The sequence below is a fragment of the Phoenix dactylifera genome, chromosome 15 (assembly GCF_051530095.1).
Source record: "Phoenix dactylifera cultivar Ajwa chromosome 15, Ajwa_hap1_PhDact_Kaust_v1.1, whole genome shotgun sequence".
Lineage (NCBI taxonomy): Eukaryota > Viridiplantae > Streptophyta > Magnoliopsida > Arecales > Arecaceae > Phoenix > Phoenix dactylifera.
In genome coordinates this window covers 20,466,534-20,489,597 of record NC_143204.1, presented here as the reverse complement: position 1 = coordinate 20,489,597, position 23,064 = coordinate 20,466,534, and the positions used below count along the sequence as shown (strand labels likewise).

Below are 23,064 nucleotides of genomic sequence, written 5' to 3'. Positions count from 1 at the left end.
TTTCAAGCTCACGTCTGTGGTAGCGAGAAGTAGCAATTTTGATCACAAGCTCCATGTTCTTCAGGTGGAAGGAGCCTCGGATTGGCAAGCTCCACCAGACTGACAGCGTGAATTTAGAATGACCATTCCATGCAATTTTTTGTTGGATTCGATCCACAGCTGAGTTGGTAGACTAGTCCGACAGTAGTATAACATGCACAAACGCATATGTATTGGGCGGCTTTTCTTTTTATCCATGTTTCCATATATTGCTTCTGATCCACCAGCTGAGTAGTAGCCAAAAACACAGGCTTTTAACAAACGCTTGTTTTTTTGCAGCCACTAACTACATTACATGATTCATAGGCCTCGTCAGCATGGACTGCACCGCTTCAGGTTGGGATTGATTAACAGAAATCAAACCCATAATTTGCATCAAGTCGGGCTCGGACACACCTTGACTCGGGTTAGACTTGGGTTAAACAATGTCAACTCAACTTCAACGCTCAGTCAGTTCGCGTCAGAGCTTGGACAGCCTCAATTTCTAAACAGTTCGACCCAGCCTGAGCCAACGCCCCATTCTTCGTTGGGCCACCAACTCGAGCAGCCCAAATTTGCATTTCCCAATAAATCCCTCAGACTTAGCTCACACTCAGAAGATTGTTGTGAGAATGTAGAACGAAAGGCCTGTCTCGGTGACTGGGCTTGCCGTCCGCGTATAAGTTAGGTTGGGCTTCGATGGGTCCGAAATCCAACCAGATCCGTGACCCTGGCTTGCTTTCTGAGGTAATGGTACTGTACTGCTCTGAAATCTCATGCACTTGGATTCCATTTGTGACGATTCACTTTTCCCTCTCGTTAACACACCTTAGCCTGGCTTGCATTCCTGACCAAGGTGGCTGATCCCACCACCCTCAGTCTAAACTTCTGGAGCTTTCAATTTCTCAAGTATGGGTGAATAAAACCAATACCTTAAACAGCAGAAAAAGGAAAAGTTATTATGTGGCCCAGAGTCGCAAGTTCATCAGGAAATAGAAGAGATTCTCCTTTCCAAAACGAACCTCGTTGCTCATGCTACAGCCCTGAAACAGCATTTCTAGCAGGAATCACCCTACTGATATTTTAAGACCCCTCCACCACAACTCCTGGGTCCTGTCAAAACAGAGCAGACTTGAGACCATAAAAAAGAGAAAAGGCAATAAACCAGGCCAAGAATCCAGATTATAGGAATTCAGTTTGCAGATTTCAACGGATCTGCTGCTTAAACTGGCCCATCCATATCCATAAAAAGTTGAAACTTGAAAGGTAAAGATAGCTCCACAGTAGAACAAAAGGACCCTGATTCCAGAAGATGCTCTAAATGATGCCCAACTATACCGTGGTGCCGAGAGATGGACATCATTCTGCATACTTACCAGAACAGAACAAGCAATTTAACAGGGGAACATTTTAAATGATATAGAAGACATACCTTGTCAAACAAAAAACAAATTTCAGGTCCCTAGATAAGAACCATAGTAGCGACCAGTGAATCTCAACTGGGGCACATCAACACTTCCATATACCCAACTCCAGTTCAACACAGCCTGAGAAAATATTCGAAAATGTAACCACATTACTCTGTACTAACATTTAATGATTATGTCCGCATAGTTAACATAGCAGTCAGAAGAATACCTAACTCCTAATTGCAAAGCATAATTCAGCTTCCGCACTAATACTATTTACTCTAACCAACAGGTTACTTCCAAGTTACCAACTCAACAATCCTGAAAATCTAAAGAAAAATAGGTATCTAACTCCACTACTGCCAGCCACCATACTGCTGCTGGTGCTGCTGGTGTTGTTGGTGCTGCTGGCTGCGATTTCCACCCACCATATTTGGGCCTCGGCCTGCACCTGAAGCACCGTATGGACCCCCTTGAGGGTAATTCGTGACACCTACTGCATAACCGCTGCCACTACCGCCTCTAGGACCACCAGTGCCAGGCATACCACTTCCGCCATAAGGAGGAGGTCCACGTCCTTGCTGGGGATATGGGCCGCTGCCATAACCGCCAGCTTGACCACCACGACTAGGGTTATATCCACCACTGGGATTTCCACCCTGTGGATATCTGCTAGGCCCGCCAGAAGGTCCACGTGGCTTGCCATAATGATGGCTGGGGCCAGCAGTCATGGAAGGTGGCGCATTGTGAATGGGCTGGCCAGGGCCAGGTCTGATCTGAGGATGGGGTTGCCCAGTTTGCTGGATGGGCGGTAGACGGGCATGTGGTTGAGGATGCTGTATTTTCTGTCTCTTTGCTGTTTCCTCTTGCTGCCGTTGCTGTTGCCGCTTCTTCTTTGTCTGAAACTCGTGTGAGGACTCATACTTTGGCAAGCTGTATCACCAAGAAATAGATGCAGGACATTGGATTAAAGGTGAGAAATTTGTATGAAGGGCTATACAAATGATAGATTGGATTGTTAGCCAAGACAGTAGAGCCAACAAGGAAGAAAAAAGGCATATTTAGTTCTACACTAGGGAAGAAAACACTTACCTTCTAGGATCACAAGGTAGGGGATCATTCCAAAAGTACTCTGCATCCAGTGCATCTTTTGCGGAAATCCTCTGAAATATTGCAACACAGAACCCCCCCACACAAAAAAAGGAAAAAAAAAAGAAGAAAAAAAAGAAGGAAAAAAAGAGAGAAAAGGTTATACTTTGTGTTTATATCAAAGTAAAAGATGTATGGATGTGGCATCAGCTCAAAGAATCTACAGGTAAGGATACATCAAAAACGTAAAGCAAACTCATTTATGCAGAGAAAAACATGATAACCTTTTATGATCTCAGTTGATGTAGATATCAAACATATATAAAATCTCAAAAAAAGAAATATAGCCACTAGAAATATTCCCTCCAAGGCTCATCCTGATAAGAATCCATCGCCTAAATGTGGCATTCATAGCAGCTGATAATCAGCTAAAGGATCCAAAACACCAACGTTGAATTTTCATCCCTCTGACATGTCTGATTTCCTTTAAATAACTTTGCCTTTTACAGACTATGGGCTGATACCAGCAAATGCACAACACAATTAAATAGTCTTCAGGGATTGCCAGAATAATGAAAAAAAATTTAAGTTGTTTCCATGTAGCTAAAAATGTTTGAGAACTAAATTATGCATCACAGAAACCTGATGAAGTTGCAGACATCAATTATAACACTCTTATTTGATAAAAAATTCCATTAATGTTTTAATTAAAAAAAAACTCTGATTGGAAGTTGACTTATAAAATTTTCCAGCCAACCAAAAAGCCCCAACACTCCTGAGGTACATCCCTATCTATGCAAAGAAAGCCAGAATGTGAAACAAAGAATGACACATGCTATGATAGGATAGAGGAAGTGAAGCAGTATTGAGCAAACATTTATAAAATTTTAATTATATCTCTGCCCCCCCCCCTCCCCTCCCTGTTTTACAAAGTCAATCATGACATATGACATTTATGATGACCCTGGAATTATGGATGAGTGCATGTTGGTCTTATCCCTTGAGGCACATAATTGTCAGATGACAACAATGCTATGATTTATATTCTTATATTGTTATGCAAAAGTGATCTTTTCATGGCTCATCCCTATAACATGAGATGGATCATGACTATTATCACAAGTTCCCCCAAAATGAAAACTCCTACACGCTATAGTGTACATGCCTCTCATTTAGTCTAATAGTCCAACTAGAAACTCCCGCCTCAGCTTTATCCATACAGTCCAACCGTAAGCTAATCATGATATCACAATAATCTGTACCCATTAATAAAGCAGGCCTCAACGGCGAGTAAATCCCACATTGGTGTCCTAACTACCAAATTTTGCCTATATGGCATTAAAAAAGTATCATCAAAATTAGAATTAACTGACCTAGCGCTTTTTTTTAATGAATAAATAAAAAAAACTAAAGGTAGTATAGCATTTTCTAGTTGGATCAAGATCGGCGGAACCGTCCTGAACCAGGCAGTTTCGGCCGTTCCGAGCCATACCGGTGGCTCACCGGTACAGTTCCGGCAACGAAAACGAAACCCGTTGCCGGAGCCAGAAAAGAAGAAAAGAGAGAGCGAGCGGGGGAGGGGAAGAGAGGGCCGCGGGGGGCCAACAGAGGCCGCGACAGTTCGAAACAGGAGAACCGGCCGCGGCCTCGCTTGCCGTAGCCTCCACCAGCATTCGCCACCCTCCCCCTTCTCTCTCTCTCCCCCTTCTCTCTCTCTCTCTCTCTCTCTCTCTCTCTCTTTTGTCTCCCACGGTACCATACCCTCGTCGGTATAGGCCCGGCATGAACTGTACCAACTCGTGTCGCCAGGGAACCAGTACGGTGCTCGGGACCAGTTCCTCCGACCTTGAGTTGGATAACTGTAAAAGCTCATCATTTCCCATGCTTGGTGCAAATTATTATGCATCACCATTTACGCATATATTTGAGCAATTTAGAGCACCAGTTTCATGGTTCCCTGATCTGCTTGCTGCCGCATGTCCTATATCATGCAATACTCAAGAAAAAGCAAATGCACCACTCAGCATAACACATATGACTCAAGAATATTTATGAGTTGTTCTCTCTTTCATGTAGTATTCATTTTGATGTCAATTATAATTCAAAGAATCACCCAAATTCTTAAAAATGAAGCATATTCTGCTTCCATTTCGTACTCAAACTACAATGCTACTTTAATGTGCCTATGAATTTCAATATCAGATACATCTGCATCAAGTTTTCTCCTCAGATATTAATAAGAACAAAAAGAGGATAAATCTGATCCATTTCTGGCAGGTTAAAATAATAAAATAGAAGCACATACTACACCAGTATGAAAGGAACAATTAAAAATGAAACTACACAAATAAAATCAAGCAAAATAATAGTTTATGATAAGACTAACACTCTGTATGAAGTCATTGATGATAATGTAAGAACAATCCAGCATGTATTCATTAACCCATTGTCAATAAGTTTTTCCGAATGCATTTTAGGCAATAAATTGATGAAACTACCTGGGATGGATCCAATGTTAACATTCTCTCTAGCAACTCCAAAGCATGCCGGTCAAAACTGTCAAATCACAAATAACATTTTAACAGGGATACAAACAAAACAACATCCAAAATTTCAAAACTTCATACCTGCTCGTTAATACATTGCTTATCAAAAACCATCTCATGCCAGAGCCAATAACATGGACGAAAAGAGAGAAAACATACGAGTTACTTACTGCTTGAAAACCTCCCTGAGACGTCTCTTCATTGGCCGCGAAGGCTTAAAATTGTTATACCAGGGAATTTTTGAAACACCAGGCCAGTTGACCTCATCCGGAGTTCCACAAAGTTCAAATATCTTAGTTAATTGCTCTGGCTGCAAAAAACAGTCAGCAACGTAAATGTCATATTCAACTTTGAGAGCTTTCAATAAGACAAAAAAAAACTTAATAACAAGTCAAAACAGACTTATGAAATCTGTAAATACCATAAAGAAAATAGTTCGCATCAACCAACCTGGTCTGCTTAGTTAATTATGAACAAAGAGTCCAATAAATCCATATCTCACTTCAAACTAAAAACTAATCCATTAAAAATAACCTTTAAATTAATGCAAAATCCTAAATTTAGCAAAAAGAAAAAGGTGAACTATAGCCAGCAAAGCAAGAAGGGCAAACTATTTTTAAACAAAGTTTTACATACTGAATTGCATGTACTAGACATACTATATTGTACCGGCACAGGACAGGCACAGGGCTCAGTACAGTACCATACTGAAATCGTATAGGCCCTGTCCTGACTTAGCACCTTTACCATTTGTTGGTACGGAGGTGTATCGTACCTAATACCGAGACATTAAAACTTGATTTTAAGTATTAAACAATCAATTGCATGTGATAATCAACTTATTTCGCAATGACAATCTTGGTTCAGTAAAATCTCAGGGATGACTCAATGTTATAATTCTCATGGACCAAAAATAATTCTAGAAAAGAGACTTACTAATTGGTGCGTGAAACTAACCAAGTAAACAATAAATGATAAGATATCCTACAATATGAAAACAACGTGCCTTAGACTTTCTTTACCCAGTGAAAATTGCAGTACTCATTTGAGTGCTTTGTATTCAAGAAGATCATCCTAATAATCCCTCCATACACAACTGCATGTACGAAGAAACTATTAAAAAAAACTGCAGCCTAAAGATATTAAGAAACAAATTCAAGGATTCTCAGTGTTATGTTTGAAATGCATAACACAGTTATCACTCATTTTATCAGCATAAGAATAAAGCTCATCACTAATATGACCTTTCATTTACAAATGTGTACATGAGATTTGGTGGTGAATATGCTTCTTCTTGACCTGTGTAAGAAGAAACACTAGGCCCCTTTTTCCCCAAATACCAGTAGCTACTTAGAGCATAAGGTATTCTTATTGCATCTTGCTATATGTTACTGTTAATATTATTGTAATAGTAATTGATGTTGTTGCTTATCGAAATCCAATGCATAAAGATGCAAAGATCTGATTTGTTGTTCCAATCATTTTCCTTATTGAAGCAACAAACAAACACCAATTGGCAAGAAAGCCCCTATTGCATCTTGAACTACCAAAATATTATACAATGAGTTAGCCTTTGGGCTGCTTTGATGTGATCTGACCTCTGAATACCCTCCTTTTCTCATTTATACCCCTCTAAGATGAATAAAACCCCCAAACCAACAGCAATCACCTTGGAAACTTAAAAGCTTAGATTCCCTTTCTTTCCAAAACAACTTCAAATGCTTTTTTTTCTTTAGCATAATCATTTGCATATTAAAAACTCTTCAGCATTTCTCTTTTTTTAATTGATAATTTCATGCACACAAATGTGCATTCAGATCTCCCTAATTGATATAAAATTCAGATGCCAGGGGCTCCCCTAATATCTCAGCCGTAAACAATTAAATAGCATTATAAATGGCTGTGAACAACCGGATCTATTTTTGAATTTCATCAAGTTCCTCCTTGTTACCTCTGCATTTTTCCCTATTTCCAAAACCAAAAATCAAAGTAAAGCTTGCTTCCTGCTTAATATAGACCAACCATACCCTTAATCTAATACCTCTTAGCATACAATAACATGGTTGTGACAACTCCTAAATAACAGCACCATAAATTTTATTTAACCATAACCCAAAAATCCTCTCTCATTCTCTTCTTGGTTAGCTCATTAAACCTAGACTCAAATTATGAAGACTTTTTTCACAAAAGCCTATGATGTTTCCAAATTGAGATTCATTTCCTTCAGTCTTTAATCATATTGAAAAACTCCTTTCAGTGATCCTCCACATTACGTTTACTTATCTCTTAAATTGCATTTCTGTTACTCATCATAATATGTGTTTATCTATTGATAGTAGCATGGTAGACAATTTTTTCCTCTACTTATAGTTCACGTGTGTCAACAAGACTTTCTGAACGCCAGCTGCAACATCATAATAGGCTTAATTTTATTAAGAATGCCGTCTACTTTGAGAAGATTCACAGTGAGTAATACAAGTTCTATCAAAACTACGAGTCCCGAAAAATCTTTAGAGAGCCTCTCATAGCCATACAAGCACAAATACATAATTAGGGCATTTGCTTGTCTATACAACCCCCAAGTCATGAATGGACATGAGGACCAAACTTACCTAATATGAACTATAAGTAATAAAACCCCTATAAAAGAAAGAATATGTATAGATTCACAAAGAAGCACAATACCTCATTCTTTCCCGGCAAGATTGGTTTACCATACAGAAGTTCTGCAAAGATACAACCAACAGACCACATGTCAACAGCCGGACCATACTTTGTAGCTCCAAGCAGCAACTCTGGAGGCCTGTCACCAAAAACACAATGAAACTTGATCAATTGGATACAGAGAGTGCTGTATCTTGTTAAACCAGCAGAAACAGAAAGCTATATGCATATGGAAATCAGCATTGTCTTCAAATGTTAATGAAGAACAGAAGTATTTACCTATACCACAAAGTGATCACACGATTTGTTAGATTTCCATTGTGATCACTAGAGAATGATCGTGCAAGGCCAAAATCAGCAAGCTTTAGATTTCCCTCGTTATCAATTAGAAGATTAGAACCTGCAGTAACAATAATAACATCGAATCAGCAGCAAAAACAAGGTTAAAAAAAAATTTCTGCCATATTATATATAAAACCTTGTACTACCTTTAATATCACGATGGAGCACTTGATTGACATGACAATAATGAAGACCTGTTAGCAGCTGCCTCATGTAGCACTGATTGGAGATGACCAAACAGCAGTAGTAGACAATCAGTAGACAGTAAAATGAACCATAACACCAGATTATAGAGACCTTCTTTAATACCTTAATTTGGGGTACCGTGAATCTCATCCCAGGACGATCTGCTAGGCCAGTCAAATCATGATCCATGTACTCAAAAACCATATAAATGCTTCCTTTATACTTGTTACCATCTGCAGTATCAACAATTTGAAGAACATCGGAATTCCCTACCAGAAAAGATGGGCAGGAAGACAAATAGAAAAATAACACTGAATTGTAATTGGTGAAATAGATGATTTTTAACTAAGAAGTTCACAGTGAAACTATAAGGTACTGAACAAAACAAACCTGGCTTTCCTTGTTCATCCTTTTCAGGACCTGGTCATGTTTAACAAAAAAATAATTTAGAATGATATGACAAACCTGTCATCTATGAAGAGGTATTCATATGTGATCATGAATCAAACCTGGAGAGGTCACAATCTCTTTCAATTGGATAACATTGTCATGATGCAGCTTCTTCAGAATTTTGATTTCACGTATGGCTGTTATAGGGAACTGCAAGGCCAAATTTTAGCCTAGGTAGAGGATGAACATTTCAACCCTTCAATTTGAAGAATTTCCATAAGCATACAGATAGAACATAAAGGCATACCCCCTCTCTTTCATTGTCCATTCTAATTTTCTTCAGGGCCACTATTTCCCCTGTTTTTATTTCTCTAGCCATGTATACCTGCCTGCAATCATCATAAGAATAAAAGAAATCATAATGTTTTGGGATCAAACCAATAAAATAAGAAGTTCTAGATGTTAATGGATATATGTTAATAGAGTGTTGTATACAATCGCATGCTGCCAATGTTGCACAAATGATACAAAAACTTCCAGATATTTCAGAAGGCATAAGACGAAAGAGCAACTCAAAGAAATTCCATCAAGACCTCAAGCAATAATACAAACAAAAGGACATTGACATGTACCTGTGTTGCATACTGATGAAGACATCCAGAAAACAAATCCCCCACCAAAACATCCATAATGAAGTGTTATGCATACCACGTGACACCAAATTGATGGACGAATTCACAGTTTCATTGAATTTTTGTGCCATAAAAAAAAAAGATCACTAAATCCAGCCTAATTCTCCAACTGAGACTTGACAAAACCTTCAGCTAACAACAGAAAAGCCAAGTTCCAGTACGAAGCATCTATATGCACATGATTCCCGAGAGTTGTCAAATTTGTGAGCCAATTCAATTTTAGAGCTTCTTATGATTGTCTATATCAATATGCTAGTTGGCATGTAAGGAATACCATCAGAGCCATGTAGATACCACAAGAAAAGAGAAAAATCAAAAAAGATGCAACCTTTCTACCAGAATTCAAGATTTACTGAAGAAAAGAAACATATTTTCTCGACAACATAAGAACACAAGATTGCAATCGAGACAAGAATTTACGCAAAGGAATATTTATTGAGAGAGCTTCGACGGTTCATGCACTCACCCGTATGTGCCTTCCCCAATCTGCTCCAATTTCTCGAAGCAGTCGACGCTCCGAGACCCCCACGAGGGGGGCTCTTCAAGATTCAGCTGCCCGGGAGCGGCAACAGCCATCCCCCCTTATACTGCGATTCCTCAAAAGATCTAGAAGAGAAAAAACCTGGCAGAACAAATACGCCGAGATCAATGGACAATTTGATCAATTCCCCAAACAAGATGCAACGCGATCCTACCACGACACCCGATGAAGGATCTCTGATTCAATTAAATCTAAAGAGTCAACGAACTCGGGAGGAAACAGGCCATAGGGTTTTGGAGGGAAAGAAGAAGAGGGGAGGAGACAAGGGAGAAGGCATGGAGAAATCCTTTACAAAAGAAAAGAGAATAGAAGGAGAGGGCTTTACCTTCGATCAAGGAGCGCGGCGGCGACAGAACCCTGGAGTCGTCTACAAGAAGAGGACGGCTCGGAACCGGACGAGGAGATAATACGTGGAAAACGCACGCCTACAATAGTTTACTGGATTTACATCCAATAATTTATTATAAAAACTTGCTCAAAAATTTATATTTATTACACTTAATCTATGCTTACCTTCGATTAAATTAACAATATTAATAAAATCACTTATCTTATATTAAAAAATAAAGATATTTTTTATATTTTTGAATGGTTGTTATACTACTTAAATTTATTTTGATTATTTTTTAAATTTTTTTCGATATGATATTCGAATCCTATATAAGCTTAATGATTTGGCAAATGTTCTATTAGAGTTAACTGTTAAAAAAATATATATCTCTCTCCATCTAAAAGGCCTTTTCTAATTTGGAATTCAAGTTTTTTTTTTTTGCAGATGCTTTAAACTATTTCTTTTTTTTGCTAGGAAACTATTCCTTTAACTTTAAAGCTTCTACCCATACAGCTAGTTTTCCTTTTGTCAAAATGGTAAAGCAACTTCTTTCTCAAAACCAATGGTTTTGATTTTATTTTTTTTTGGTAAAAATAGATTTATTGTATTGATCTAGTGAAATACATTCGTGGAAATCATAAAATAAAATAATAAGAGAAACACCTTTAGATATAATCTAGTTTTCTAGATAGAAAAGTTAAACAAGTTGAAATAGAATAGTTCTTAGTATGCAGAGGAAGGATAGAGGACGAAAGGGAGAAAAAAAGAATAGGGCTCGCAGGGATGCATTAGAAAGATACAAATAAGGCTGCAAATGAGTCGGGTTGACCAGTGACCCGATCTGATTAGACCCTATCCGATCCATTTTAAAAGACTCGTGGGGCGGGTTGGGTTCTAAAATTGGATTTATTCTATTTTCAGGATCGGGTCTGGGTTTTTTGAATTTCGACCCGACCCGAACCAACCTGATCGATTTGAAATTTAAGTAATTTTAGGCTTCCAATCCTCCGATCCGACCCAAACTCGCTTAACCATTTGGGCCCACAGGATGTAGGGGTGCAGGCCCGGCCACCCAGTTGGTGCTTAAGGCTCGACCTTGTGTCTTAACTTTCTATTCCTAATTGTTAAGCTGAAGTTGACAGTGAGTAGAAATGTGGAGTAATATAATGATATCAAGCTTCGTGGTGGTCTCAAATTGTGGGGTTGCATTTTTTTATGAAGGTAGGTAGGTTAGATAAGAGTTTGGTGGTCATTAGGAGTATGAATACTTTCATTGATTACATTTACCTGGAATGAAATTAGAAAAAAAAGAAAATGCAAATATGTATGAAAGAATTTATTTGTTTAAAAAGAAGAGGAAGTAATAGATATAGTAACATGTAGTGGAATTGGTATTCCAGATCAAATCAATTTAAAATAAGATAGCAAATTTCACCAATACCAAAAACAGGTGAAGATCCATAAGTTTATTCTACATATTTGGCAATGTGGACCCAACCTTTTAGTATCATTAGGTCGAAGCTTTGTTTGGTGTTAGGTTCAGTGGTAGTAGGACTTCTGCAAGTAATTTGAGCCTCATGAGTCTTTATTCTATGCAACTAGTGGGCCAATAAATGGCTAATAATATATGAACTTAGTTTATACTTGAACTCAGTCATGCTAGCTTGTGCTAAAGATATCTCAAGCATGTTTTACATATAAAATACAATAAACATTAACCCATATTTAAGCAAAACAAATATTTATTCATTGTCTTTATACAACAACATCTGATTTCTATATCTCTATTAATCTTTTTTTGAGAAAGTGAAAATTCCTTAGATATAGTTATTTACGGTGTAAGCAAGTTATTAGAGTATTAGCTTTTATCCTTATCTGGACCCAAACTGGACCCAATCCGGATCCAAATTTTTTGTGTTGGGATATGGTTATATATGGATCCGACCTAACTCGAATAATCTATTGGGTCAAAAATTGTAGCCATGGACCCGATCCGATCTTCTATTGAGTTAGGTCTGGATCCAATATTAGGACTTGAACAAGAAACAGGTTTGGGTCGGGGCCACTCATGACCCAATCCGACCCGACCCATTACCACTCCTAGATATAGTTGTATTTTCAATGTCATAATCAATCTAGGCTCATGCTCCAACAAAAATTCCTTGCCAAGCTCATCAGACGTGTAGTGCCAATCACATGACATGCAAACGCCATCCACATGCCAACTGCCCACACTTAAGGGGATCTACATGAGATGCGATGCATCGCAATAAGAGAAGTAACCAATTAAGATTGTATTTGGTACCACTGTCACTTTTTTTTTAAATAAAAAAATTAAAACAGAAATATATTTGGTAGTCAGTAATTTTTTTAAGCAACAAAACTAGAAAAATATATTTAATAAACAAAGCTAGACATAGAGGTGGCAAAGAAAGAGGTACTTAAGGATGCACTTGGCCTTAACAAAGTGGGCGACCATCGCAAGAGGATAGTTATAGAAGGCACGAACCGAGGTGAGGGAGGAGTTGGAGAGGAAGCGGAGGACACAGAGTTATGAGGACCTCAGTGGAGATATCAAAAAGGCTGTGGAAGGCTAGCAATAGTAGAGAAGGAAAACGATGTGTGGGGTGATGATGAGGGCGTCATCGGTGTAGAGCACGATGCCAGGGACATTACAATGAGATGGAAAGAAAGCCGAATAGACAGAGAATTGGAGAGGAATCGGAATAGAGATATGAGAGGCACTAGAGAAGGAAGCCTAAAATTTTATTTTTTCTGAAAAAAAGAAGGTAGTTTTTTACTTTCACTTTTTTTTTTTCATAAATAATGAAAATGTTTTAAAAAATAAAAAAATTGAATTTTTTTTCTTTACACCAAATACCGTTACCAAATAAACCCTAAGGAAAATACTTTGGGGCACCTACTAGTGCAAAATAAAACTCTTAGATCACATAATGTTGGCTAGCAACTCAACATACAGCACCTTCACAAATATCGATCCTCTCATGCCACACGGCAAGGTGATTTTATGAAGTGCATCAAGCGGATGCCTCATAGCATTTCTCCGCAGTATCCACATGTATCAGTGAAAATCTGCATACTTGCATGTAATCTGTGCATGTATGATAACAGTTGCGTTATTGCAACAAAGGAAGCCTCAATCTGTCAAAATGAGCACCACTGAAGAGTTTCCTAGCATAACAGCATCATCACTCTATCAGAATAGCGCCACCAAAGCTTGTAAAGTTCCCCAGCATAACAGCATCATCACAAGGCCTGTAAAGCACTAGATCCCGTCAAGCATACCTAGGCGATCAATCAAGGACATGATGGGATTCCTGGGTAGCCCACTGCTTTTGTCTGGAATTCCCAAGCTGACAATCTGACCCAAATTTTGAAGCACACTGGAAACAATCATATAGGACCAGACTAGACCAACTAAAACATTTCAACCAAATTAGGCAGATTGTCCATCCACACCCAATCAATGGGGGCAAGTGATTTGGAAGCTTACAACATGAACTGCTATTGCAGCAAGAGAATGTAATACCATGGCTGAATTGTGGAAGCATCAACTGGATTAACACCCAGCAAGAGTAACATAACAGCAACTTGAAAAGCTTTCATAATAAAAAAACAAGCCGAAAGTTTGCTAAGCTATATAATCACATATAAGAACACAAAGCTCAATTAACAAGCCTTCAGCAGAACATGGTATAGTTGGAAACGCCAACAGATAAAGCCCACCATTATAAAACACAAGCAGGCTTTTGAAATCCTTGATAGTCTTGACACAGAAGAGGGTAGAGGCCATGGACATCCTGGTCTGAATATGCCTGTTGCGGGAAAAAAAAAACTCAGGCAAATCCAATCTCCCAGTAAGTAGCTTGGTGATAAAAGGCAAAGCCACCTAAGCCCTAAGGCCCACCCAATCCGATTACCAACCAAACCCACAACTCAAGCCTCCCTTAAAAAAGAGAGGCTTTCTTCAACCGTCAGATATTTGTGGGTAGCTAGTTAAAGGAGAGGTCCTTATTCACTTTTGACCTCCCTGCAACTATACATAATTATGATATCTACATGGAGCAAACCCATTCTATTCATGGAATCTTGCAGCAGATGGAGTTCCATTTTCCTTGCTTTTACTCGGATCATTTGATCATGAGAGTGAAACCATGTCAACTGCTAAAATCTCCCTTGCCGCGAGCACCCCTGAATTTGTGACCAACTTACCAGAAGTAAGAGCACATGTATAACCTTGCCCCAACGTCCAACGGACCATCATCACCTCCAACAGCATGGAGAGCTACAGGGACAGCAGATAGGTGTCGCAATACAAGAGGAAAAACAATTGGATAGATTTCACTGTTCTCTGCAAGGCCCGACGATGTTAAACTAGCAGTACCACACCCTGCTTCTGTTGCTTTCTTCTCTTTCTCAGGTACGACTAGCTCCAACGGATTCAACACCAACGCTACATCTTCAATTGCACGGAAGCTCCTGGGGCTACCCCTTCTATGAAAGCGTTTATTCCTAAGTATATCTAGCACCAATGTGCAAGTAGTCTCAAACCACTCAGCAGTCAAGCCTTCAACTTCATCATAATATATCCGCCGCTCAATCTATAGGAGCAGAATACAGCAATAAGATTGATAAAAGAACAACCAGAAATAAAAATTTGGAAGATGTTGATCTCCTTACAGCAAACTTGTGAATGTAAACTGACATGAACCTTGGTCCCAACCCCAAAACTCTGGCTTCAGAAACTAGGACCTGCAAATGGCCAACAAAGAGAGTTACATAAGATCAGGAATCCAGCACAACAAGACAAGCAACAAATTCAGCTGGAGATTAACTCCAAGGAGCAGTCATCTCCAATACAATACAACAATGATTAAGTCATGTTAACAGACATTCCACCTTGTTACATGTGAGATCCATAAAAGTTAAAACTATTGTTTAGTCCACTTGTCAGAGCACATACATATGGCTGCAACTAATTATACCTTTTTCAATGATACCTAACAACCACAGCTAAACCACAACCTCCACTGTTCCACTAAGATATGCTGCATAATTAGCCTTTGAAGGAATATTTGTAATGATGAAATATTATGATCAAGCAAGAATTATGGGGACAGGGAAGAAGGTTTTAGCAATGTACATGGATACGATAGATTAATTGCTCTTTCTTAATCTATCCTCTTCTCATTTTTGTAGGAGAACAGAGATGAAGCTGAAGCAATTAAGTAGGAGCGTAAAAACATAGTGGCCTATGTAGGTTTGCAGGTTATTAAAAGAAAACACACACACACACACACACAACTGTCTACATTCAAAAGACGAAATTATCAAGTAGAAGATTTGGGTTTGATAAAAAAGGTCCAAAATCCGTTATAGTGGAAAGATGTTAGCTATACACTACTAGGTGAAAGAAAAAAGAGCTGACAAGAAAAGGGAAAGTTTAGTCTCTCAGAGTGCTGAGTAGTCACATTGAGCACTAGCAGCTGCAAAGTAAAAGCACTTGGCTAGGTGGCTCACAAGGAGTAATAGCAATAGCATCAGCAGTGCAAAAGCAAAATTTCGTCTGTGCTTTTAATATATTTTCTTATTAAGGTAAATTACCTTGCTCTATGCTGTCATGGCCCTGCCCATAATTTTTTTTAATGGTACAACTGTCTTTCTATTTATTCATCTTAAAACTGCATTTTATTTTTGGCATCTTCTTGAATATTTATGAGTTCATAATGGTAAAAAATTGCACATTTTGAAATACTAGTTATGTCCAGGCAATCCTCATATTAATCAATGCATGTACCCATAAACATCCTGCCAATGTATGACTGCTACTGCCCGGTACATGACTGTTCATGGAGAATGAGTATGTGATGGACAGTGGTAATCTCATTTATCGGGCAAATATTAATTGTTAGATTTTGTTTTCCATAACTTTTTTCTTTCTTTCTTTCTAAATTTATGTATGTAACTAAAATCCATAAAAAGATGGGCGTACAATTTCTCAGAGGGGAGTGCATGTATAGAGAAAAGGCTCATGGTTATATGTACTTTCACCTCTAATTATTGTCCTCTTGTGCTTTCACTTCCAACATATATCCAGATTCTTGAGTGTAAACGTGACAAGATAACATTCTCTTCATACCGTAACAGATCAGAATTACCAGACTTCCCTTGGGTGATGTTGGGACAAAGTTAAGAGTTCCACTAACAGCTAAAAATTTATTAAGAGTAATGGAGATCATAAAAGTTGGAGCGAGACCAAAGCATGGATGTCATTTGACCATTTCCATTATAATAGTAGAGGGAAACATAGCTAACTGATTTTAAGAAAGGGCCTATCCAAATCAAGTTACAGATGAAGCAAGATAAAGTAGGCCAGCTCAAGTGCTCCTACAGAACTTAACACCCTCAGAGGTAAAAACCATTGCTTTCAGACCCATGCACTCATTGGATTTGTTAAGTTTCCCAGATAGGATAAGGTTTCAAAAATAACGACAACAAGCCGAAAAATTTAAAAAAACAATACCTAAACTCCCCCGAAAGGCTGTTACCAGTCAGTTTCAGAATTAATTTATGTAAAATCTAAATGCAACCCTTGTAACGATTATAGCATTCAAATCCAAATCCAAGTCTGATCAACAATCAGGTTAGCACTGGATTTGAACCAATTCTCAACCAAAAGATCCAAAATTTTATAAATAGGGGCAGAAAGAGAGAGCAAAAGGAGAAGGCAAAGCAATATTCCTCTTTCCCTGAGAGATGTCCATAAAACTACTGCCAAGTGTGTTAACATTAGATGGGATAATTTGTATCGGACACCAAAAGAAAGAAATAAACAGAGTTTATCCAAAGTAGGAAAATAAATAATTAAAATAAACTTTCTTTAACCAACCAAATTCATCTCATAACAAGAAGCCAAAAGTACAACAAATTAGATATCCACGAGTCTAGAACATAATATTATGGACCACCACAGTTTGCTCACACCCTCTGTCATATAACTTGATCATTTATAACGATAGCAAATGCAGCATATGAGAAAATTAAAGAATTGTAGGGTGAAAGAGATGAGACAGCATCATTCCCGAATTTGTTGCCACCTGAAGTGCTAGAATAAGTAGTTGGATGCACTACAAGACACTCCAAAATAATACTGCTGTGATCAATACTTCAATTTTTGGAGTCACAGAAAAAGAGCAGAAATTTATGAAATGAAAGCAGTTTGCATGCGGCATAAAAAGCAATAACTACTGCTGACACATTTTTGTCATCAAGCATTAGGATACAATGGAACAAGAAAAAAAGATGGCAGATATGGCCTAAGGGCTAATTAAATACCTTTTTCTTCTTCAGCAGAGCCCAGAGATAGACTTTCTCTCCAGCATCCTCAGCATGCCTGCTAGCTACTTTTCTTTCATTACAATATGCAGCAACTTCTGCAAGTACCTCAGTTCCAGGAACTTTAAATTTCAAAGCAGCAGCTGATAATATTTGACTACCTTCTTCAGATTCAGCAGCAACTTTATCAAAATAAAGGCCAGAAAAACATCTGCTTGCAATTTCACTGCCTGATGCTTCACCCTTGTATGCTCCAAGCAAATTCTGTTTTTTCTTTGAATAATTATCTTCAGCATCAAGTACAGCTGACAATGTCCGATGCACAATTATATCAGGATACCTTCGCAATGGGGAAGTAAAATGTGTGTAGAAGGGAACTGACAGTGCATAATGAGCCCAATCATTTTCCCTGCCTTTCAGATCCCCAGTGCAGAAGTATGCTGCTGACTGCATCGGCCTTGAAGCATATGAAATGAGAATATGAAACAATACAGGATCATCCTTTAGCTTCTCCCTTATTTTGGACAATGAAAGGTCAAGTTGACCAGAGGATGAAGTGTCCAACTCAAAACCATGTTTGCTACAAAATGCTTCAAACTCTTTAAGCTTTCGAAAATTTGGTTCAGGATGCCTGCGTAGCAAGGCACAATCAGGAAAAGCCCTGGATATGACTTCAGCAACAGACCTATTTGCCAAAAGCATAAATTCCTCAACAAGAGAACATGACTCCTTTCTCTCATTAAGCAAGCTATCATATGGAGTTCCACACTCATCAAACAAGAAAACAAGCTTAGCAGTTTCAAGCCAAAGGGCTCCATCTTTAAATCTAATGTCTCTCAGCTTCTTAGAGATCTCATGAAGGCTTTTGAGGGATTCAAATACATCCTTCCACTTAAACTGGCCATGCAATTGAGGACCTGAATTTCCTGACAGACTAGGTTGATCAACATCAAATGATCCATCAATGATATCTTGAACAAACTCATATGACAGCTTGCAGCATGACTGGATAATGGATCGGCCTATCCAGCGATTCTTGATGTTCCCAAAGCGATCAATATCCCAAATAATTGACAAGGCAAGTCTATCTGCCCCCGGAATAAGTGATGCCACTTCTTCAGAAAGTTTTGGAGGCAGCATCGGCAGCTTGTGTTGTAAGATATAAACGCTGGTAGATCGAATTTGAGCTTCAGTATCTAATGCTGTGTCCGGAAGAACAAAGTATGAGACATCCGCAATGTGAACACCAACACGAAATATTTCATCAGATATTATTTCTACAGATAAAGCATCATCCAGGTCAATTGCAGAAGATGGATCAATTGTAAAAGTGCAAATATTTCTGAGATCATGTCTACTTTCAAACTCTTTTACAGGGACTTTCCAAGGTACATCTGGAAGGCAAGCCAGTGATTCAGTTGAAAATTTTGCAGCACAAATTGCATTTTCAAACAAGATGGCACCGATTTGTGGTTCAATTTCACCACCTCGTCCCAGAATATGTATGACACGAGCTTGAGGACAAAGACTTTCCTCACTCCACTCATCTATGTGTGCAGCAACTAATTCTTTTTCAACTGTTGTGTCACCATTTTTCAGCCTTTTCTTTACAGAGTCTGCTAAGCTGCCGACAGTAACAACCATCTTTCGGAATTTGGGATCAGTAGGTATCAGTTGTATGTAATCCTCATCAGATAAGGATACAAGGTTCTTGTTTTTTGAAACATGACTACTAACCAGATTTCCATATCCTTCCCCTTCAGGAAGCCACTTCCTAGAACTAAGAAAACCAATTACCGCTCCACGGCGAGGAGACATTCTGATGATAGATAAGACTCTTCCAGTTGGCCGTTTTGATGGGTAAGAGTTTATCATGGCACGTATCCGCTCTAAAGCTCTTGCAGCTTCCCCCTGCTCAAAAGCCTGCATATTTGAATTTTCTGGGGGATTAGACTGCTGTACAATACACTTTTTATTGGAGATGCCAGGTCCATTTCCCGGATTGCTATGAACAACTTCACTAATACCACCATTATCATTAAATTGGCACCTCTTGTCCAATGGGAGCAAGCCATTACTGTAAGTGTAGCAACCACAGTTGGCATCCAACCGTTCTTTCCCAGCACATTTATTGTCAACCACTTCTCGGGCTTCAGAGAGAATATTAGAATCATCTGCCAGAACAGGATTGCCGTGCACATTTGATCCTTTCAACCTAGTCCAGGATGTTACAGGATCCAACATGACAGCAACAACATCGCCTTCAATCTACAAGATCGAGAAGGCTTTGTCAAATAAAACCACATCCATAAAACATCAGGAAAATGCCAATGTCATCCGTTATTGTACTAAACCTGCATACTTATGCACACAGCAGTGCCAATTCAATATGAAATCATATGTGATACTAGCATTAATTTTCATAAAAGAAAAAAAAAGGTGTAGATGCAATGCCACTTCAGATAATATATTATAATAATTAAATTTTTAATCAAAAAATTACTCCAAAATATTATGTTGATAATATCTTTTAAGATAAATGCTAGCAACACAATGCAAAATAAAGTCAGTATTATGATGCCCTGATGAAAACAAAGATTCACAGTAAGCACAGAACATAAGGTGGATGATCCCAAGGACCATTTATTAAAAATACAGTAATAGGTCCTTCCACAGGTGGTTCTAAGGACCGGATATAATTCCAATAAGCTAAAATATGGTAATTACTTTTATTAATTGAACAAATGATCCATCAACAATTGGTCTGTCTGATGATCTAGTAAAACCAGAAATGGATGATTGGTTTAAGAAAAACTAATGGCATGTTTCATTCAAGAAAGAAACGATACAAAAAACATCAGATAACAAATGACAACATATACGCAACATTGAAACAAAAAATACTGCCATTTCACAGTTTTCAAAAACTTCCCAGCAAACAAGTCACAGAACTGATCAACTTACAAGACATATACAGTTCTTGCTATGCAAGAAATCAATAATTCATGTACTACATACAAATATGCAAGGTTCAATATAATCAATCTACTTCTATGTCCATCCTAGTACAATCAAATACATATTTAAATTATATATCCAAAATGGAATCTGGATTTGGATATAAATATGAATAAATAAAGTTTGTTTGCATTGCAATCCATGTTCCAGTGCATATAAAGTCTCAATATATGTAACTGGATATCCGCATACATACAACTGAACTGTTGTAATAACAAAAACTCACATATAACTGATTCTAACAATGAGGGATTGTTGATGCTCCACTGCTCACAATTATCTTGTCCTTGAATCATGGAACCTTATGAGAAATTAAACTGAGAGTAGCCTAAATAGGATTAATAATTTAATATCCAATGCTGGAATTAACTACATTCTAAATAGGATTAATAATTTAATATCCAATGCTGGAATTAACTACATTTTCTGGTGTTAGGGATATGTTCATATTGGATATTTGTTCCATTGTATGGCCATACTTCAACTCATTTCTGTCAGCCAGAAGCAGATATACATATTGCGATCCACATATACTATCAATGAATCCAAAACATATACTCCCAAAACTCAGTATCCGGCATATAAACAAAATAAAGGAGCATAAGGTAGTTTTAAAAACCTAAAGAAATTATTTACCGCTCTGTTTTGTGCAGCAACTCCATTGATAAGAACATCCACTGGTACACCATCTATGGTACAGTAGGCCTGCAACATCAGAGAACCCATTGTTCATTTAGGCTTACTCTGTTGGAAACAAGAAAAAACGATAAGAATACAACAAGAAAGCACTTAATTGATCAAAAGTCCAACCAAGCTTCGAGTCCCCACCTCGAGACTATTATATGCATTCACACGAAAAGTAGCTTTAAAGGCTTTCCCTTTCTGCACATGAACATGAACACAAAAACACACATAAATTCATCATCAGTATCTCTCCTTCTTCTTGAGTTCCTCTCCTAATCTAAAAGACCAACTCAAACTCTCAAGATACCTCAATCGCTTCTTCCACTTCTTGCTCCGACCAGTAAGGAGCAAAATACTTCTTTGCTGTGTTCCAGGGAGCCGTTGCATCCATCGGATCCTTCAAGGGAGAAGATGAGTTCGGCAAGGGGCAGGATCGGGAGATCTCCCCTCCCGCAACACTACATGGCAGTAACCCAGCCGTCATCCCACCAGCATCACCCTCATCGTTAATATGCATCGCCGGGAGGGAGCTGAAGCCAACATTAAACGCCTTCTGCAGCCCAACCTTCAAACCGCCCCCACCGGCACCCCCTCTCGAATTCTCCAACCACTCCGGTGGCTGCCCGTACACCGAGTCCATCGAGCTGCAGCTTCCCCCTATCAAAACCCCAAAAAGCCTCAGAAAAATGGGATGTTTAATCGAAAGATCACAATTTAACCAAACCATGGAATCCAGACATAACCTGGCAGCCCGACGAGGGTTTGCTTGGATCGCCGATTCTGACGGCGGCGCCTCTTTTTATCCCTATCGGCCTCCTCCGCCACCGCTGTCCCCGCCGCCGCCGCGTGCTCCGCTGGCCCCCTCATGGCTAAGATGGACTCCCCTCCCCCAAGAGAAGAGAACAAAGAAACAGAATAAGGGGAAGGAAACAGAGAGAATAAAGAGAATAAAAGAGAGATATAAAAACCCTAGATCTGGGTATTCCTCCTTCCGATAACGAGTAAAAAAAATAAATTATCGGAAGGGGAGAAGGAAGAGAAGAAGGAAGAAAGAGTGGGGAAGAAAGGAATAGCGGATTTGGAGAGGAGAGGGGGGGGGGGCGATGGGGATAGGGATAGGAATAAGGATGGATTTGGGAAAGAGCGATTCTGGTTTTAACCGCAGGGAGAAGCCGTCATGATTGGTCGGCAAGACAGATGCACCGACTTCTTTCTTTCTTAAAGCGCCGTCTCCTCTGTGTCTCACTTTATTTCTTTTATTTTATAGCCTTGTCGTGTTTTGCGGGCTTTTCGCCTACCGCATCCGATCCCACCTTTTAAAGCTTTGCGTGTCTTCTTACGGGCGTGAAACGTGGGGAGTTTGGATTCGCGTCTGAGGCACGGCTGGCGCAAGTACACGCTTAATACAGAAGCATTTAATGGATACGTTATGCTGGGAATGCGAGTAATTTCTTTAAGAAAAAAAGAAGAAGCTTGAGCTAAATTTAATAAATAAAATAAATTATACTTTTTTTAAAAAAATTAAATAATTTATAAAATCTATATTTATACCAAGTTAAATTAACGATGTTCATAAAGTCATTTATTTTATATAAAAAGTTTAATTTATTCTTGATAAATAGGTATATATATATTGTTATGTCTTAGGTGGTTTCTAAAATATTTTCTGATATATTATTTTAATTCTATCTAAGATTAACCGTTTGACTAATATTTTATTAATTTATAGATTAAAATATTAAATAAAAATAAACATCATAAGTCAAGTGTAGTTTTTTTTTTTTAAATTAGAAGATAT

At 38.4% G+C, this 23,064-nt stretch overlaps 2 protein-coding genes across 10 annotated transcripts; both read right to left on the bottom strand.

Annotated features, from left to right (window-relative positions):
- Nucleotides 1-191: 191 nt before the first annotated feature.
- On the bottom strand, nucleotides 192-10,337 carry LOC103707911 (cyclin-dependent kinase C-2-like). Of its 8 annotated transcripts, XR_015973609.1 has the most exons (16): nucleotides 10,203-10,337; nucleotides 9,803-9,958; nucleotides 8,952-9,033; nucleotides 8,764-8,854; nucleotides 8,645-8,674; nucleotides 8,378-8,487; nucleotides 8,215-8,287; nucleotides 8,006-8,126; nucleotides 7,748-7,865; nucleotides 5,233-5,372; nucleotides 5,015-5,072; nucleotides 2,520-2,590; nucleotides 1,657-2,360; nucleotides 1,451-1,565; nucleotides 1,041-1,131; nucleotides 192-950 (listed from the first exon to the last, which is right to left on the bottom strand). XR_015973609.1 is itself a non-coding variant. In XM_088711664.1 (14 exons), exons 3-14 carry the CDS (start codon nucleotides 9,910-9,912, stop codon nucleotides 1,784-1,786), a joined length of 1,617 nt encoding a protein of 538 aa, XP_088567790.1. In that variant the 5' UTR covers nucleotides 9,913-9,958; nucleotides 10,032-10,053; nucleotides 10,203-10,309; the 3' UTR covers nucleotides 1,575-1,783. The 8 variants fall into 8 exon arrangements, 6 of the variants coding, with proteins under 6 accessions (XP_088567790.1, XP_088567792.1, XP_008790844.1 ...); XR_015973608.1 differs by lacking the exons at nucleotides 192-950; nucleotides 1,041-1,131 and having other exon boundaries at nucleotides 1,412-1,565; nucleotides 8,378-8,523; nucleotides 10,203-10,314; XM_088711664.1 differs by lacking the exons at nucleotides 192-950; nucleotides 1,041-1,131; nucleotides 1,451-1,565 and adding an exon at nucleotides 10,032-10,053 and having other exon boundaries at nucleotides 1,575-2,360; nucleotides 8,378-8,523; nucleotides 10,203-10,309.
- A 3,301-nt stretch (nucleotides 10,338-13,638) lies between these two features.
- LOC103707912 (DIS3-like exonuclease 2) lies at nucleotides 13,639-22,503 on the bottom strand. Of its 2 annotated transcripts, XM_008792624.5 has the most exons (7): nucleotides 22,010-22,503; nucleotides 21,574-21,923; nucleotides 21,411-21,464; nucleotides 21,219-21,287; nucleotides 17,565-19,832; nucleotides 14,910-14,981; nucleotides 13,639-14,830 (listed from the first exon to the last, which is right to left on the bottom strand). In XM_008792624.5, the coding sequence occupies exons 1-7, from the start codon at nucleotides 22,131-22,133 to the stop codon at nucleotides 14,438-14,440; spliced, it is 3,330 nt and encodes a 1,109-aa protein (XP_008790846.1). In that variant the 5' UTR covers nucleotides 22,134-22,503; the 3' UTR covers nucleotides 13,639-14,437. The 2 variants fall into 2 exon arrangements, with proteins under 2 accessions (XP_008790846.1, XP_026660773.1); XM_026804972.3 differs by lacking the exon at nucleotides 22,010-22,503 and having other exon boundaries at nucleotides 21,219-21,326; nucleotides 21,574-21,660.
- Nucleotides 22,504-23,064: the final 561 nt, after the last annotated feature.

Excerpts from the sequence above, each read along its gene's own strand:
- LOC103707911 (XM_039134255.2), bottom strand. The coding sequence starts at position 9,912 with ATGGCTGTTGCCGCTCCCGGGCAGCTGAATCTTGAAGAGCCCCCCTCG. Across the intron at positions 9,034-9,802 it reads ATTGGGGAAGGCACATACGG|GCAGGTATACATGGCTAGAG; the intron begins GTGAGTGCATGA and ends TGATGATTGCAG. Across the intron at positions 8,855-8,951 it reads TGGACAATGAAAGAGAGGGG|TTCCCTATAACAGCCATACG; the intron begins GTATGCCTTTAT and ends TTGGCCTTGCAG.
- LOC103707912 (XM_008792624.5), bottom strand. The coding sequence starts at position 22,133 with ATGAGGGGGCCAGCGGAGCACGCGGCGGCGGCGGGGACAGCGGTGGCG. Across the intron at positions 14,982-17,564 it reads CTCTGCTGAAGAAGAAAAAG|GTCCTAGTTTCTGAAGCCAG; the intron begins GTATTTAATTAG and ends GGCCATTTGCAG. Across the intron at positions 14,831-14,909 it reads TTTACATTCACAAGTTTGCT|ATTGAGCGGCGGATATATTA; the intron begins GTAAGGAGATCA and ends CTGCTCCTATAG.